General features: G+C 46.6%; 1 protein-coding gene across 1 annotated transcript in view; it reads left to right on the top strand.

Annotated features, from left to right (window-relative positions):
* Positions 1-260: 260 nt before the first annotated feature.
* LOC119384087 (uncharacterized) overlaps positions 261-19,581 on the top strand; it is a 159,717-nt gene continuing 140,396 nt past the window's right edge. Inside the window, exons 1-3 of the mRNA XM_037652379.2 lie at positions 261-580; positions 6,699-6,900; positions 18,054-18,157. Of these exons, the coding sequence (XP_037508307.1) occupies positions 458-580; positions 6,699-6,900; positions 18,054-18,157 (429 nt within the window). The 5' untranslated portion in view covers positions 261-457. The remainder of the gene's footprint in view (positions 581-6,698; positions 6,901-18,053; positions 18,158-19,581) is intronic.

Here is a 19,581-nt window from a genome sequence, read left to right as displayed (position 1 = left end):
GAAGACCCATCTAGCCATAAACGTGGAATGCACTTACACCGGGCGCACATCCTCACGCCGGCCATATCAGTGAGTAGCGGTTATCACATAGAGTATCTGAAAGGACAGGCAGGCTTGAACAACCTTTATCTTTGGTCGAGATCTCGAGAAAGCCGTATGCAATAAAACATCACGGTGTAACAAACGTCACTCTGCGATAGCGTCACAAATGATCCTTTCCCCTACTTCTGTGGTACGAACACTTGTTCGCGTTTAAATCCTCCACTTGTGTTGGGGCTGCGGGAGCTTAGGGTCTCAGTGTGATTGTCCATACAGCAGCACTATATCCCAACGCCAGTGTATCCCAACAAAGTACCTATTTTTTAAACGTTATCGAGCACGCACGCAGTGCCGGTGTCAGTTATAGCTAAAGGCAGTTATCTCAGCCATTGTTATTCAACCAAACTTCGTAATCGTAATGAAAGCTAGAGTAGAAAACGGCATTGTCTATTCCCCGTTTCCTGACCAGGAAATTCCTTGTTGTAGCTTTTATGAGGCAGTCAAAAAGGCACTCATGATCGACCCCGATAAGCCTATCCTGGTGAGTATATGCCCACATTGTACATTTCCTGATAGAAAGACAATGCAGCCATTTGGCGCCGAAATCTTGATACACGAGACTAGTTGCAACCAACCAGTGCTCACTATATTGTAAATAACCACAGATAACGCATTTGTTCCAGCGCGCGGCAGTATGAAATGTGTGGTAAAACAGAAAATCTAAACTGCTGTCTTTTTTTAATGTTACACCAAGCGTAGAGACTAACCACATCATAATGCGTACAAACTCTCCACCGAAATATTTGGAAGTACTTAAAGGGCTCCTCACCAGGTGACCTAACGAATTTTAGTTAGACATTGCAAGTTGTTGCGAGCCCAATAAAGAGCATTTTGCCACAAGAATTTTTCTAATCGGTCGGTTAGAAGCTGAGAAAAACAATAATTTGTAGCGGCGCGAAACCATGATACGAGGAGGCGAGCTGCAAACCCTTGCCGCTCGCCCCGTGTAGCCTTCGCAAGCCAAATCCCTCCCCTGCCCTCTTCGGCACGCGAGCAGAAGGATCACATAACGCATACGCATGAACACGTCATGCGCACAAAATGTCACGAGCGCATGACGTGCCCGAACCAGCCCGAGCCAAATGCCCGAGCCCCCAAGACGCGAGCGGTGTTGTGGCGGCGTTCTTTGCGCTTCATCTCTGCAAGTTATGCCGAACGCGCCCTCGCCGATCACTTGGCTTTTAACCTATTACTGAGCACGAAAGCTGCAACATTTGTACGGACGCGAGACTAGCGGTGTGCTGCATGAACATAGTTAGACGCGGGAGGATAAATGAGCCTAATGAGCGCTGGAACGCGGTAGAAAATTAGTTTCTTTGCAAAGGGTGGCGTCTGCTCGATGCGCAAAGCGCGAGAACACGAACGCGTGCGATACGGAGGTAGATTAGTCTCGAATCTCGCTGCGATTCGCAGTAAAAATTAAAAAAAGAAAACGCACACATTTCGTTTGTGTGTTTTATTATTGCACTCAAGTTTTATTCATCCATTCAAGCAACAAATTACACAAACTACACGTCGTGTCAAATAATTATCGCAGTGTCACGTGCTACTGTTGGCGACGTCAGAGCACTGTCGTCTACGTAGAGGAGCGACGTCACAGCACTACCATCTACGTAGGGCCATTCTCTCATGTACGTCATCCCCTCATTCTCTGGGCGCGCGGACGCGAGAAGAAGGGAAAGCAGCGTTCAGCTTGAAATTTGACCCATTTACGCGGTGCGTAGCGTTGCAAATTTTGGCAGACGTAATCGTGAACGCCCAGTGCAGGCATTGCGCTCGTCAGCTCAAAATTGTCAAACCTGGTGAGGGGCCCTTTAATGACTACCTTGCCAAAAACACTCATTCCCGAACTAACCTCATTTAAACAGGCAATTTTACTCTAGCAGGCATAAATTGTAATGTAGATGCGCTGAGTGAAGCACAAACGAGAAACGTAACAAGGGACAGGACTAGTGGTGCGCAAACTTTCAACTGTTTATTTTCGCAAAAGCACGTCAAAGATATTCACAAAAAATGCTGAATATAACAAGGGCTATATTACAACGTGTTCTTCATGGAAGCAGGTTATTTTGGTGCTATCATGCTCCGCGTGTGTATTCGTAACTAATCTGGCGGTTGTCAATTAAGTTAAATGCTGCCTCACATAGGGCAATAGATGCAGAGCTCACGTGACTGTGTGATTTAAACATGAAAAATGCCGCCATGATTTCGTGTGTTCTTTTAGACCTGCAATGCGCCAACGTCTGCGTTTGGTTAAAAATGGGATCACATCCACATCTTGCGCAATGAGTAGCTAAGTGCTCTGGTGACTGCAGCACTGCTGTAGCGTACCTATGTTCCCTTAATCTTGTGTTTATGCAGCGCGCAGTCTTCCCAATATAATATTTTCCGCACGTGAACGCAATTTTGTAAACTATGCCCTCGTGACATTCTAAATATTTGTTTACATGTTTGATGGTGCATTTTTTCACGAGCGTAGTTTCGGGGGAATCATTAACTTGTTTGCAAAGGCCTTTAAGCTTCAAAGGGGCAGAGGAAACCACTTTCGCGCCATGCTTTTCCTCAATCTTTTTGAGAGCATGAGAAGTCTTGTGCATATATGAAACAACACATATGTTCCTGGTTTGGTCGTTTTCTTTTAGTGCCTTCTTACTGCCAAGCAAACTTTTTAGGACCTTTTCAGCGACAAAAGCTATTAAAGACGCCGGGTATCCGCTGTTCTTGAGCTTCGTTGCTTGTTGCACGATACTATCATTGACCTTGTGGTCACATGATGTTCTGACTGCCACTGTGAAGCATGAGGAAGCAGTGGCCCTCTTGACGAGCTTCGTATGACCTGAGGCGTATGGCAGCAGGGACATATAGCTCCTAGTTTTATATTCCCAGCATGTATGGGACTCTTGGAAAGTTAGCTGGAAATCTAAAAAATTGCAAGCTGGCATTACTTGGCATCTCAGCAGTGAATTCAAGACCTTGGTGTGCCTGTCTCAACAATCCTAAGCATTTGTCTATTTTGTTCTGTAAAACAATCACTGGGGAAACAAACCAAGAAATCATCCACGTAACGAAAGCATTTCACAGCCCCCGAACTGGCGAATTTTTCCTGCAATGTTCTGTCGCCTCTGGCTAAAAAAGTGTCGCATAAGGTCACGCACACCAAGGTGTTGAATTCACTGTTGAGATGCCCAGTAATTACAGCTTGCTTAGATTTGCAGCTAACTTTCCAAGAGTCCCATACATGCTGGGAATATAAAACTAGGAGCAATATGTCCCTGCTGCCATACGACTCGGGTCATACGAAGCTCGTCAAGAAGGCCATAGCTTCCTCATGCTTCACACTGGCAGTCAGAAGATCATGTGACCACAAGGTCAATGATAGTATCGTGCAACAAGCAACGAAGCTTAAGAACAGCTAAAGAGCAGCAAAGAAAGGCCTAGCGCCCAACATTAATTTCGACATCTGATTCTTACCCTCGTTATTCTAAAGAATAAAGACGGCCTAAATCGCAACCAGGTGAGTTTGAACACGAAGCCATAGATGCTCAATGTTTTTAATTATAGCACGTAGCGAGACTTTCGGGACAGTTGCACAACAACACTTCTCGAAAAATCTTTTTTCTTCCTCACAAGACACTCGAGCCTGTCATACACGAACATTCAGTAAACGTACTCTTAAAGCTTTGCACTACATGGAAAACACATGACGCACCTTCTTTAAACCTGGACTTCCAATCTGCGGCGGAACAAACCAATGATGAGAGCACGATGCGAGGCGTTCTGTTTTGTTTTCACATACACAGCTCCTTAGCCCGTGAATTTGACGTCACTTGCGCCACCCTTTTCGCAATGCATTGGGATACGATTGGGCATTTCCTGATTTTTTTCCCTTGCTCCGTGCCTTCCCTTCTGCACTCCCCTCCGACCGCTTTGTTGTCCGAGTGGTTAGAGCGTCTCAATGTGTCCGCTTCCCGTGCTTCCGCTGGCAGCGCTGGCATCGAGGCTCCCTACAAATTAAGATCTTAAGGTGGAAGGAGTGAGGTTGTTTCTTTCACCGTGAGAGTACAGGGAGCCGAAAGGTACTGACCAAATAGGGCCTAACTGCGCTGCAAATTGCACGCGAGCGAAATGCACGCCATCTTGTGACAGATTACCATTAGCTTCCACAGAGCGTGAAGGCGTTGTCCACGCTGACACTTCCAATATGCGACACGTCACAACTAGGGCTGACTCCTGGCTTTCTTGGTACGACATACCGCAAGCGTATAGCGCAGATACTTAGGATGACGGCAACCGACAAACGGTGTGCCTTCTTCCGTCTTGTGCCGTATTCATGAGTTCTACAGTAAGCCCTTAGGATGCGTCACAAGCCTTCGTAACCTCGCTAGGCTAAGCGACAGCAAACTTTGCACAAATAACCACCCTACTTTTTAGTCACTGCACTTCAATTTTGTTCCTACTATCCGCTCTTAGCGCGATCCATTGATGCGGAGGAATTCTGGCAATGGAGCACGCTTATTTACAGGATGAGAAATCAATGGTATAACTCAGCGGAAGCACAGATCAGCCCGCTAACTAGTCCAGAATGGTTATCTTCGTCCGTTCTTCACTACCACGTCTCAATTTTATAGTTACCACTCTTGGAAATGAGACGTACTTGTGCAGGCAACCTATACACTTTCATTGCGTGACCAATAACATAGCCGCCGCCATAATACAAGCGCTCATTTTATATCGTCATTTAATTCATATATTTATTGTATGTTTCTTCGCTGTTGGTTCTGGTTCTGAGGAACTACGGTGTACGAAGCACCTGTTGGTGTGTTTGGAATGGTTGTAATGCATTCGCGCTGTTTGATGACGTGATTTAGCCTGGTCTATAGCTATAAACGCACGCAAGCAGGAAATTCGCGACACTTACCCCCGTATTCAGAAACGCTCCTTGACTTGAACTTCACTTGCCACCGCCTTCAACGCGTTTCGAACGCGCTGCCTTTAGGCGGTTACAAGGCAGCACAAACGCGTTTCAAACGCGCTCCCTTGAGGCGGTGGCAAGTCAAGTTCAAGTCAAGGAGCGTTTTTGAATACGGGGGTTAGCTCCTCGTTACTAAGCATGACAAAACGAAAACGGCGGGGCCGTCCTTGCGTCTAGCCAAGCGAGCATGGCGACTAGAAAGCGGCATGTTAGCAGTAAAAAGTTGCAGTGTTGCAGTTTCCACCACCTAACTAAAAAAAATAACTATATTACAGTGACAGTTTCTAAATTCAACTTGTTACAGTTACTGTGAAAAAGTAGCGCCGTTACTTTTCTGTTACTATATAAAACTAAGGAATACGTGGCAAGCCAAGTGATAGAGATTATTTTATCGAAACGTTCGAAATGATGCAGGCAGTCAACATTGCAAGTGGTAAAACCCTAGACAAAGGGAGCCTAAAAGGGGGCACTCGCAAGTACGGCATCTGCAGCACCCGCTGTGTGTGCCTCGTTTCGCTGCATCAACTTTTTTGTTCATGCACTCATGGTGTCGATGAATTTATTTGCAAAACTTACTGTAACACAGGATGAGTTGTTTCCCAAAGTTGGCATCGGAGAGCTTCCTTCTCTTGATGGAGTACGTCGCGTGCTTTACTCAACAGAAGTTCAGCCGGCGCGCTGGACGAAATCCCCGTAGTTTGTTCAGCGCACTGGCTTGCGCCTTCACAAACATCCGCTTCTTCACGGTATTTCTGGCTCTAAGCTATTTCGAGCGCTGCTTCTTCCTAGCTGCCGGTCAAACACGCTTAGCTCGGACTAAGCAGATTATAAGCTTGGCGTTCAAATAGTCACTTCAGCGGCCCACCAAGAACAGAACTAGAAGCTCAAACGAGCAAACGGGTACATATGCCGAAAAAGAACGGACGTGAACTTAGCGAGATGAATTATAGCTCAGTTCCAACACGATTGGTTTACGACATGTAGTTTGAAAGGAAATTGGAAGTTGCATTAAAGATCGTGCTCGGTCTTCTGCAGAGAAGGAAATCATCTTAGCAACCTGCTCTCCTAAACTGTGAAGAGAGCCGTGTGTTGGAAAGGCGGACAGGATATTGGACAGGAGAAAGTCCGAAAAAGTGAAAAGCGCGAACTACACGTCGGCCTTAACGAGTGTTGGCGCTTGATACTTTTAATAAAAAAGAAGTAGCTGTAACGGCACTTCCTGTTACAATTACTGTGTAAACAACTAACAGTGTTGCATTGACAAGTTCCTCTAACTTTGAGGTAACTAGTTCAAGCTGCAACTTACCGAAAAAACGTAACAAGTTAGCGGTAACTTGTCGCTAGTAACTACATTCTACCGAAGACTGCTAGAAAGTACTAAGTCGCCTATGCTGAGGGGTCGATTTCAAACGAGCCTGAGTATCATGTCGTAACTGGCTTGCGCTGCTAATTATATTTCACTGCAGATAATCGCGGAGGAGAACGGCCGAAAACATCCCACGAAAAAAATTAACTCCTGAGACACATGTCTATGCTCGCGCACGTACCGTTCCACAGTGTATTCTTTTGCGTGGACCTCTATATTCGCACTATTGCAAACTGAACCATGAAATTATTTCATGCGCAGGCGGACGACTCCATCACATTGACGAAGAGAGAACTTCTTTCCCGACTACAACGCTACGCAGCTGGCTTTCAGCGATACGGAATAGGGCCTGGAGCTCGCATCTGCATCCATATCGGAAACAGCGTCGAAAGCATTATCGCCATGTGGAGCTGCGTCGTGGCTGGGGCATCCATTGTCCTCGCCAAACCGTCGCTCACTGAAAGTAGGTTATCTTTTAAATTAGGCGAATCAGGGCGCCCATTTCATTTGTCAGTTTTAAAAACTTCACTTGTAAGTACCTGACCACATGAGCACTTCCAGTTCTGAGACATGTGCACCTATTGCTCTGCCCGTAGAAATGCTTGTGCCGAATTACCCCTAAAGCCGTGTCATCGCCGAAATTGTGCCATGCTGTGTCATACAACTATTTACTCTGACAGGCCTCTCAGGAACGCAGCCAGGAAGCCTTGGTCTCTACCAATAAGTTGCACAGCTGGGAGGGAGGTGGTAACTTGTACGCCGCTGAGGTCACGTGAAAATACGGCCATAAGCGTGCGCACGGGGGGTGGCCAACCCCTCCCCTAGTCACCTATTTGGGGAGGGGGCAAAGTCTGCCCTTACATTGACTTAGTAGGGAGGGAGGCGCTGCGACGAACCTTCGTTCCCCCTAACGAAGACCCTGCGCACGCCTATGCATATGGCGTTAGAGATTTGGCAACGCACACACGCTTTTCAGAAGTTCTGCTCAATAGAAAGTTGCAATGATCATCGCAGAACTACAAGCATGGAGTGTATGCTATGTCGACGCGGCTCCGCGATCCATCTAGTGCGTTTAAGAGGAGTACGTAGCAGCATTAGGCGCTCCATTAGCGCAATGTGGATCGAGGCAGAAAACAACTGCTCCATATGCTTTTTACGCTACCACGGCACTATTATTCTTGTTGTGAATGTTCATCATACCACCCTCGGCCCGCAGCCGAAAGTTAATGTTGACTTGCAAGTGCGTGTGTCTCATCTGAGTAGACGTACAGCTGTCACTTCCGCACGGACATACCAAAACATTTTAGATGCGAAGTATCTTAAGGCGGAGCTCAATCCGGTGGTGGTGGTGGTGGTGTGCGGCGTGACCACCCTTACTGCGCATGCGCATACCCTCTCCACACACCTCCTCTCCCCTTCCCCTCTCCACTTTCCCTCTCCGCTTCCCCTCTCCCATACCCCTCACCACTCCCCTCTCCACTTTCCCTCTCCCATACCCCTCTCCCCTCCCCCTTTCCACTCTTCCTCTGAAACGCGGGCTAGACATGCCGAAATTCTCTCCTGCGCAACGCCGCGATGAGCTCGAGCGCATGCGCGTCCCCTCCCCTTCTCTCTCCTCTCCTACGCTGCCCCCCTCTCGCCCGCCTGTAGACCGCGTTCCCCGCTCGCCCTGTGAGAATTAACGGCCAGGCTAGATGGAAGATACGACGCGCGTAGCGTCCCTCTTCGCGGTCCACGACGCGAGGTCGGTAGCATGCCCAACGAACGCCAACGGAACGCGATCGTGCAAGTGCTCCGGCTTCGCATCGCCTCATGGTCCTCTTTAGCGGGAGATGGTGTAATTTTTTTCTTCGAAGTTACCCGGCACACCATACAACATCTCTTAACGCCTTCCAATCGGATGTAGGCAACCAATTTTCTTTCCTGGCAGTTTCTCGCAGTGTTTCTGACATCGCACGCCTTTCACAAGATCAAAACGATGTCGCTCTCCGCCGCATTCACTACACCCCAGGCTAATCGAAGGACGCAGTCATTATTCGCAGTCGCTTTATTCACGTAGGATTCCTGCCGATAATATGGCCAGGATGATACAGCCGTTTGGTAAGGCTGGGGCAGTAGTGCCACCCTCACCTCTTTTGCCCTCTTGTGTCTGGTGATGGACGCGCTCAAAGGGTGACGAGGGAATTTAACTGGCGCGCCATCCAACCGGTCCGTCTTAACAAGTGTTTGATAAAAATAATATCTGGGGATTTACCTGCCAAAACCATGATATCATTATGAGGCATGCCGTAGTGGATGGCTCCGAAAATTTCGACATACAGCCATTATTTAAAGCGGTGGTGACATCATATTTGTGGCTTGCGCATTCTCTGTTGCAAAAGTCTGCAATTATTATTATTTTTTGTTTGGAACGTTACCCGCAGTGCCTTTTCAGGCATTATTGCGGGGGTCACAAACCATCATAGAACGAATCCGTCTTGCGGCCAATCACATCGACTGGTAAGATATTCCGTTGGGTAATCCCTTTTGGAAAAAAAGTTTGTTTAAAAAGATCAGTCGTGGGGGTTTATGGCCGTGCTTTAAATTTGTGATGAAAATCGGCTCCAATAAGGCACTCGTTTTAAATAAGCTCAAGAATTAATCTCTGCTTTCTTGTTATAGATTGAGTGAAGTAGTTTCAGTCTAAGATTACGCATTCGGTCTTGCAAAGACCGTCAATGAAGGTTTCACTTCATATCTCGGGAGCTTTCAGATCGGTCATGTTTCTCCAGAACAAATCTAGCTGCGATTGACTGAGTGTGCTTAGGTGCATAAATATGTAGATACTGGTCCACTGTTAAAGGAAACACGTGCGTTTCGGGAATGTCCGGAATTCGCTCTCCTACAAAAGCATAATGGCTTAGATTTGCGTAACACTACAGGTGGTTGACAGTTGCGAACCCTCATGATAGACTAGTAACGTCCACAAATAATCTTTTCGCATTCACTAGCCGTTAGGGGGTAACAAAATGAATGTTGCTCATTCGAGTGTTCCCTTTAACAGTGAATCGTACTGTACCATGTAAAACGGATCTCACACAGGACAGGCATATTCCAGTGTAGTTATAACGTAGGCATGGTATGCGACCTGTTTAACCTCTCTTGTTACATGTTTAGGCTTTCACTGCGAAAAGCAAATGGATTTTCCAGCTCTGTTGACCTCCGTAATGCAGTCTCCGTCCGCGTCCAGTCGCGCTGTAGAAACTTTGTGTGGAGACCATCCCGCATCCTCAGAAAAAGTAACACCCAAATGCTAGTATTTATCGTCTTTACTAATAACAGAGTCATGCAACGTTTCTTATGGTCACGAAACTGCCGCGTCACTTTCATATGGAGCCAGCGGCCACCGCCAGAGGCGCAGCTGTGCTTGAGAGGCGATGCGAACGCTGCTATCGCTGGGGTTGTGTGTGAGACAGCCTTGGTGTATTAGCTTTCTAAACTCCCAGAACGGTCGCTTTGCTGTCACGCTTTTACTTTTAGCACTCAGCATGCATAAATACATTCCGAAACACGTTTTATGTTTTAAAATGAGCACCCGGGAGGAAAAAAATCAGCAACTGACGCATTATTCGAAGGTCGCAGGTTCGGTCCCTGCCGGCGTCAAGTTTTCTTTTCGTCCACTTTACTTTCTGCACAATTATATCCCAATTATTACAAATAACATGCCCTATACTTTCGTTGGCATTACTGTATGTTCGTTTTGATTATTATTGTGTGTAAGAAAGAAAAACGAGCCCTTAAAAGTAATCTTCCTTCCTCCAGCTCAAGACATGCAGCTCGCTGTGGGACCAGCCGAAAAACTACAAACATTCGGGGATTAACGACATTATACGAAGATGTAATTACGAACGCCAAAGCGGGGACTTCTGAATGATTTTTGCCTCCTAGGGTCCTTTTAGCTGCACCAATTCTCAGCGCACTGGTGTTATTGCATGTCGACCCCATCGAAATGCGGCCGCTGCGGCCTAGCAAGCTCCTTTCGTCTCAATACTACGACACTACGATAGGTACAAGTTTTTAACATTTCTGTCAAATTAAACACCGTGTATTCGCAGCAAAGTGCCAGCGGTGCCAGTTGTAAACATATGCAAAAATACGAGCTGTTACACGCCCATTCGTGTGGCTACGACGCGGTATAAACAGAGCGCCGGCAATGCTCAGAGCTCTTCACAGGACGACTCACGTGGTCGTTTGCATGGTGGTCGCATTGCCGATGAGCGAGATCGAGGTTTGCGCTTCGTCAGATACGAAGGAAGTCCTTGAAAAGTCCTTGGAACTGCGTCAGCCTTCAGCGTCAGTTTGTCGTGTTTCAGGGTCACGGAGTCGCCGTTGATGTTAAAGTCATATGCAGTGACAATGTCCGAGGTGTCGAAATGGTTCGCTCAAACACGTGTATACTTCGACTCAAAGTTAATATCGCCACTTTCCTGCCGCGACATGGCCCGCTTCTTTTTTTCGCGCTGCTGCTTGTCTAATGGTAAAGAAAACAACGACACCTTTCTGGTTCCCTTGTAGCCGGAACGGCACCCCGGCACGCAACATCTGTGAGGCATCCTAGACCTGAGAAAACGTTTCCGCTAACTTAAACATACCATATCCAGCAGCTTGTCTCGCACTGCGCGAGTATTTCAATACGCGGACGGCGAAGACGATCGCCGCTGTGGCGAAGCGGCGGCGCGTTGCGGCATTTTTGAGCAGCGTATGAAGCTCGCCCATAGCGTGACGGTGCAGTTTTGTGACCATAAATAGAATTGAATGACTCTGCTAATAGCTTGGTTGTTTAGGATGTATTGAATCGTGAACCTATCGACCCTTTTAGTTAGGCGGACGTGAATGCACTTGTTAGGGTTTAATGCTATGTTATTATTTTTACACCATACCTCTAAGTGATTAAAGTCATCCTGAAGCTGGCTGAAATCCCCTTGGTCAGTCAAGTCAATATAAAAAGCACAATCATCAGCAAACATTCAAATACAACACTTAATTGCATTCGAAATATCATTTATGAACACAAGGAAGAGAAGTGGGCCCTGCACGGAACCCTGAGGTACCCCTGATATCACCGAAACTAAACGGGAACATGATCCAAATAAAGCTACCTTGTTTTCTTGATGTCATATAGTCCGTAATCCAATCGGCAAAGGGTTATGTGAATGTTCAAATTCTGCAATTCTTGTATTAGAAGCGAATGTGATACCGCAAGAAATGCCTTTCGGCAATCCAAAAATTAACAATCAATCTCTCCTCTGTCATCTAAGGCTGATGCTAAATTGTTACAGAAGTGAATTAGTTGGGTTGTGCATGAAAAACCTTGTCTAAACCCGTCTTGTCTAGGATTGAAAAATCCTATTCAAGTCAGGTGATTCAGTAAGGTGGAACATAGGAGGACATGTTGAAGTAGTTTAAACAAATTGGCCTCAGAGGAATGGGCCTTTAATTGGACACATTTGGCCTAGAGCCACTCTTGAAGACTCGCGCAGCATAAGCTACCTTCCAGTCAGGAAGCCTGTCCTCATGTAGCGATTTTTATATGTAACATAAAGGTAATGCGCTACTGCCTCAGAGCAGTGTTTCGAAACACTTGCTGATATGCCACCTGGCCCCGTTGCTCTACTTTCGTAAAGCGTTGTAACAATTTAATTATGCCATTAAAAAAAACTCTCTCTTGCCTAGGGGTAAACATTGTTCTTTTTTACCCGCGACAATAACTTGTGTCGGAGGGCTAAAAACCGATTTGAAGAAGTCGTTGACAAGGGTCGATTTATCCCTATCCTCAGTTACATTATGAGTGACCGTGTTGAGACCAGCTTGCCCGCCCGCTTAAGTGAAGGCTCGAAGCGAAACTTGGGACCAATGCCCGTGTTCTGCTTCGAGCAGAATGAAAATGAGCTTCGAAAACCAGGTCAGCAAGCTAGAACAAGCAGGGTATCCCCAAGATGCCATTTGGTCAATGTGTAACAACACCGTTAAGAAAGTAAAAACTGTACGAGATCATTCGGGCAGTCGTCGTGCCTTTCATAAGGGCAGTTGGCTAGCAGTTATTCCTTATCTACACAGGACATCGCACGAACTTAAGCAAATAGGTAATAGGTTTAATGTAGATGTGCTTTTCTCGGCCAAAAATAAACTGAAATCAATTTGTCCACGCATCCGTAAGGAACTTCCTCAATGTCGTGTTGAACACAAAAAAAAAAAAAAATTGTAGACTGCGCGTTGCGAGTTATGTACATGATCCCGTTTAGCTATGGTAACGTATACATTGGCCACTCGGGACGCTGCATCAATGTGCGTCTAACAGAGCACCAATCAGTGGTTAACTCTTCAGGAGCTTCACATCTTGCAGCACTTTGCAGGGAGTGTGGCTGCTATCCTGTTTGACATGACACCGAAATAGTTTTTTGAAGCAGCAATCAGCTAACTCGAGAGATGACTGAAGTATTACAAGAAAGAGGAGATCAGTGTGTCAGCCAACCTTCAGTTTTGTTGCATGAGAAGGAGTTTGTTTTTCTTGATAGCATTTCGTAATTGTGTATTGTCATGTTTAGTCATATTTTCGTGTCGCGCATGCGTCGACCAGTTCTTTGTTGTATTTATATACTTCCTTGTTCAATAAATCTTTTAGCTGCGCGAAAGCGCTCGTCCTGTTGTCTTCCCCTGTTTCGTGTCCGTCTGCGTGGGCTTAGATCAGTCAAACCATGTTTTTAAAACGAAGAATGCGTTGTCGTTGAATAAAACTAGGTTTCTTTCGCAATTAGGGTTCGTTCGCTCCACACCTAGGCACCCTTCAATCGCAGCACCCAAACCACCTCTTGCTGATGTTACTGGCAATAGGTTCTGGACCGCTTTTCGCCCGAAGCTTCACGACCTTGGTAGGGGGCGTGGCTCGAGGCCTCGCCTGTCGCTGTCGATTTGGCTGTGTAGTTCAAAGCACCGGAAAGCGAAACTTGCACTGGCTACCAAATCCGTGAAAATTCATATGTGCAGCGGTAATCTGGACTTCACTCATTGGTGCCAGTTGGCAGTGTCACTGGTAGCAGGCTTTCCGAAACCATCCCTCTGCTGACAGCTCCGTGCACAAGGCGAGGATCTGCAGAACGCACAAGAGCAGATCCTTCCGCGGCCGCATGCCGGCGGGGCCACTTGGGCAAGCTGGCGCCGTCTTATTGCTGCAGGAAGTATGATACAAGCTCCAACATTCATGTCTTCTCGCTATATAATTTTTAACCGCCTTATTCATGTGAACGACTTTCATTTTTGATTACCGGCCGCCGAGTTGGATAGTGACGTCAATGTGTAGGAAGGTTTAGCACGTGGGGCCGCAGAGCTGTGACGCACGCAATGATGCATTGTCTGCCCTCGCAAACACACGCCAGTAACCGTCCGGAAACCTTCAAACCAGGCCCGTAGTCAGGAACTCTTTCCGGAGGGGGGGGGGGGGCAAGCCCCTGGCTACGGGCCTGCTTCATCCCTCACTAGACTTCCCCGACAGAGAGTATCACCGGGCATTGTGTTGCTGTATACACAGAGATGTTTGCGGAATACTGGGTTACCGGACGATGGTATAGACATCTTGTGACGCTTCGGGCCACCAAAATGATAGGTGCGTTTTCCTTTTTAAGGCGAAAACCTTATCATCATGAGCCTGACTACGCCCACTGCGGGGCAGAGGCCTCTCCGATGGTTCGCCAATCCAACCGGTCCTGTGCTTTCTGCTGCCACATTATACCCGAAAATTAATCTCATCTGCCCAGCTAACATTCGGTCTTCCCCTAGTGCGTTTGTCTTATATGGAATCCAGTCAGTTACTCTTAATGACCACCGGTTATCTTGCCTACGCACTACATGCCCTGCCCATGTCCACTTTTTGATTTCGACTAAGATGTCCTTTACACCCGTTTGTTCCCTGACCCTCTCTGCTCTCTTCTTGTCCCTTAAGATTACACCTATCGTTTTCGTTTTCATTGCTTGCTGCGTCGTCCTCAGTATAAGTTCGAAATGACTCTTAACGGTGAGGGTAAGAGAAACTTGGAAGAACGCTGATATAACCTTAATCTGTAAGAAAAGGGGCGTCAAGTACTTCAAAAAGTACGGACCGATCAGTTTACTGTCAGTTTTCTACAAGCTGTTTACAAAGATAGTAGTTAATAGAATTCAGACAATATTTGACTTGAATGAGCCAAAAGACCACGCAGGATTTCGCACAGGCTACTCGACAATATACTACATTCCCACAATCAATTATGTGATAGAGAAATGCGCGGAACATAACCAGCCCTATACGTAGCCTTGAAAGATTACGAGAAGGCATTTGATTCGGCCGAAATATCAGCAGTAATGCACGCACTACAGAATCAGGGCGTCAACGAACGATATATAAAAATAATAGTAGAAATCAACAGCGACTTCTCAGTCACCAAAGTCCTCCGTAAAGAAACCTTTATATGCCTAACTAAACACGATATTTGACCGTCGGCGTCCCACGTCGTCGGCAGCGTCTCGCGTCCTGATAAGTCGGGGATGAGTGGTGCAAAAAATCAACTCATGATGACGTCACCCAATGATGTCATCATTATGTCACAGATCGCAAAAATTTGGGAACGTCATCATGACCTCACAAATTCTGGCGTGACGTCATGTGACGTAACGCCACATAATGCCATTGTAGCAGCCTCCAGTGGGCGGCGAGCAAGACAGGAGAGCGCGAGACCTCAAGTGAAGAACATAAAGACGGTGTTTCGCAGTGGCACGTGAAGCCACGGCTCGTGTTTCCTGCTGGCGTCTATTATAGATCAGCCGTATCGTTCCTTCGCTCCTGTGGGATAAGCTTACACCGTCATCACATGACATCGTAGCTTGGTCAAATGTGGGCTGATCACGGAGGCACTGCAAAACCAGGTGAGGTGCCTGCGATCCTGAAGGTTGTGCGAAACCACGCTAGGTGCACAAAGCTTTCAGAAGGGGGCGGGGTAGGATAACTACATCTAGGAAGCCTACATAACCGGCCTTTCATGTAGGTTCCCTAATACATCGACTGAGAAGAAAAAGAAAAAGGCTTTCGCCTTAGGGTGGGCTTAGGTGAATGCAAAAGGGATCCGGTGATTTTTTTTTCGCTGAGTGACCTTGGCGGGAAAGGACAACGCATTCGGAACTACGCCGCAGTCAAGAATTTACACCAGCAGAGAAGTAGACTACAGTAGGTTTCTGCAGCAACGTCTCTGTGCTTGACTTGTTCGTCTTAGAGCATCCAGGTGGCCCCACCTCTCCGACCTCGCACAGTTTAGAATACCGGTTTACTGTAGCGGTAAACGTGACGCACGTTTACGGCTACAGTAACCCGGTATTCTAAACCGTGCAAACAGCCTAGTGTGCGGACAAACTAAAGTTCTCTAATGGCGCCTTCGCGCGTTCGCGTGACGATGCGAAGCATTTTGCAAAATGCGAGAAACTTTGGCAACTTCGACAACACGCTGATAAAAAATGAGGGTAGGTTCATAGCAGAACTTGCCTTTCATTGATCTTTTCCGGGATTGTTGGCTCATACGCTTGTAAAATATTTCCAAGCTACAGGAAAGAGCACCTTACGTGACACACGAAATACATTAGGTAAGTGACGTATTGCGACGCCGTAAGTACAACATATAGCGGATAATTATTGCGAACTCATTTTAATTTAAAACGAAGTTTTACCAGGAAGAATGGCAGTGCTTGCTATTGGTTGCTTTCGAATAAACTGGCGCCTCTGAAAAGTGGAAGAACGTGCAGGTGAGCGAAGTCGATATGTCCAGCTGTGTTTATCTGTGAAACAGAGTCCGGGCACACAGGGACACAGGACAAGGGAAGAAGACAACTCAGACACGCTTTGTTCTTACCGGTTCCCCTTCGTTGTGTCTGTAAGTTCTTATTTTTCGTACGACTATTCACTACCAACTGCGTCAACTTTCTCTAGTTCTATTGTTAGTTTATTTTGCCAGTATGTCCGGCTACGATTGAGCGCGCTGTCCGGAAAGGAGTTACTAAGTGAGCAGCGTCGCCTCGAAATCGTGAGGACCACATATAGAGAGGAATGCACGCATGGCATGCCTACACAGCCTAGTGTTGCCCTGGCAGGCAGCGCTAGGCAAGTGTTTGAGAAAGAACGTTGAATTGCCGGATAAGATGCTACTGCTCCATTGCAATTTTTCCAGACGTGATGATAACTCGGACGCAAAATTTACCTAATAATTGTCGCTACAGTGCAGGCAGTGTAAACTACGCTTCCAATATCTTCCTTTGTTGCATGGGCATTCGAAAGTAATCTTTTTTTTTTATGGAAAGGATTTACCATATGCCAGGTGTCCGGCAAGTGATCTTAACCCACATATTCCCAAACTCAGAAAAATTGGGAAAAGAAATTTTTGTCACAAATAGGGCACTTCTGCCGTGTACAAAATTTTTATTTACTGTCACGTAAGTGCGACAGCGTTTTCCAAGCCGTCCTACATACATGTAGGACACTGGGCGTATATGCTGCTGTATCTGCCGGTGTGCTAAACCTCAAAACATTTCATGCGCACACCAACGGCGCGCTTTTAGCAGCGACTCGTAAAAGTGAGAGCACCTTTTCTATTGGCAATTAGTCGTAACATAACGGCTAGTGTGGTCAAAACAACTTTGTGCCTCAATGCTGTTCTGGCAGGGACTTTCCCTGGGATAGCTTGCATCCGTATTTCTTGAGGTAGGGCAGTGCAATGACCTCCGAAAGAAAGTGGTCAATGTTTGCTTCCTTCTTCTAATACAGCTGCACAGCGTTGTTCTGGATGAGTTGAGAAGGAAGGCGAGCAAAGAAGAGTACCAGTTTTTCCCTCTGATGGGCACTTTTATACGCATACAGGTTCGTTTCCTGCAAAAGAAGTGCGATGGCGTTGCATTAAAAAAAATAGAATGCTTCCGCCGGAGGAAAACAAGAAAAAAAAAACGTTCGTCATCCAACCACTCACTCCGGTGTAAATCTGCCTTCAAGGCCTGCTTTCTCCATTGAGGGCTGTATTTTGGCTTTGCTGGCTTGCTCACTATCATCATCGTCTTCACTGTACGAGGACATACCCGTCACCACGGCTGCAAGATTTGATTCGCATCGCCCCTCACGCCTTTGTGGTCCAGTGTCCGAAATATAAGACAGCTGCGTTAACCGCGACGACCTCCTCATATATGAACAACACAACTGTCCCCTGTTAATTTCTCATCTCCTGAGAAATTGACCGTGTTTCCGGTTAATTTCCGGTTTTCTATGAGCTGATAGAAAAAGCATCGAATTAATTTCAGACAAAGAAAGGATCATAACATAATCTTTCTTCCACTCGATGGCGTCTGTCGTACACAGTACGTGTTTACCTTACAAAGCAGTCCGTGCGTGGCAATGCTAAGGACAGGCAATGTGTAGGCTAGCACAAGTTTAGGCAGAGACCCGCTTGATTCGCTGTGGGTGGCGCTAGTCTTCAGCTAATGAAGTAGCGATATTAAAGCACATCAAAGGATCGTCCTACCTGTAGGACACTGGACATATATGGATGGCTTAAAGAGGCTATGTTTGACTTGCAGACGAACTGCTGTATCAGGCCACCGACAGTGACAGCACCCACCTCCTTGTTGACCCAGACCTTTCTGAAAAAGCAAAGAACGTGGCGTCAGCGTTGGGTGTGAAGGTATGTAGCAAAGCAAACATGAATTTGTAGTAATTAAGCAAAGAATGCATGAGCATACACTATTAAATAAACATAAAGGGAATTCTTCGCTAGTACTTCTGAGACTTCCGAAAAACAGAAACGCGACGGTTGCCTTCCATAACGCCAGTTCCTGCTCTTAAGCAATTCTGTCGCAAGACCTGCAATTCGCTGTCGCTATTGGAGGAGTCGTAGGTTTGCAGTGCGGTGAAAGAACAAAAATGCATTCTGATCTATAGGTATGGCGGCACGCTCTTTCTATCAACGGGGGTTGTGCTAAAGTTTTCAAAACGTAGCCTTCTTCTCCGCAGCGTATCCCGTTACATATATATTAAAAGCGCCTATAGCACATAAATCAGAGAACAGGATGATGCGCTCACTCACAATCGATATATTGAAAGAACACGAAAGTGCAAACCATTCACACAGCACTGTCTGGCCGGAAAACGAGAAACACATCACGAAATTGAAAACAAAAAAATTGGCCGCGTATCTGCGTGCTTCGCTGCAAATGTCGTGTAAAGACGATAGAAGAGGCGCTGTGTGAGATATGGACGCCATCTGGCAATACGTCGGGAAACATGAGTGCTGTGTTGCGTGCTGGTAGTCCCGGCGCAGCAGCAGGCGAAGACCTTTGCAGAGAAACGTCCGGACTCAACGAGTACTCTCCACACACTCTTTTATTTACACGTCGCCTGGGTAAAACAGGAACGCCAGAGCGGCGCCCACAACCGGCAGCCTGAAGGCCGCCCACAACGCTGCTTTTTCATTTTTTAAATATTTTTTTTCACCTTCTTGGCTTTCACAAAACTAAAGTTTTTCAACACCAACCCATGGCATTCGTACAGTGCAATACAGAACCGAAACCGAAACACAACAATGAGCTTGTGCGAAGGGCACGGAAGAAGGCAAATTTCAGCGCAGTCGCATTTTCAGCTTTGTTGAAACAGCGCTCACTAGACGACGACGAAGTAAAAGAAGGCACAGGACAGGCAGCGCCTGTCCTGTGCCTTCTTTTACTTCGTCGTCGTCTAGTGAGCGCTGTTTCAACAAAGATGAACGCATACCAACTCGCTCAAGCTTCCATTCTTATGCATTTTCAGCGCAGCTTAAGAAACTAGGGTCCTTAAAATTACGTATGTATGCATTTTCTATTAAAGGAACACGCCACCTAATACTTACCTAGTGATGTTGCACCTCAGATATGCATGATATTTACTTTTTGATCGACAACGTTCACAAGTATCAACAGCCGTACCAGTTCAAGACGGCTGGCCCTTGGGCAAGTGGTTCAACTTTGGCCCAGTGGCTGAATCGAGGGACGTGCCGACAAACAGAAAGACAGACAGACAGAAAGACAGACCAAAATTTCTGCGTTTAAGTTCCCCAAGAAAGACTATCGTCTT

This window comes from Rhipicephalus sanguineus, chromosome 2 (assembly GCF_013339695.2).
Source record: "Rhipicephalus sanguineus isolate Rsan-2018 chromosome 2, BIME_Rsan_1.4, whole genome shotgun sequence".
NCBI lineage: Eukaryota > Metazoa > Arthropoda > Arachnida > Ixodida > Ixodidae > Rhipicephalus > Rhipicephalus sanguineus.
The sequence above is the reverse complement of the archived record's forward strand: the minus strand, read 5'-3'. Positions and strand labels throughout refer to the sequence as shown.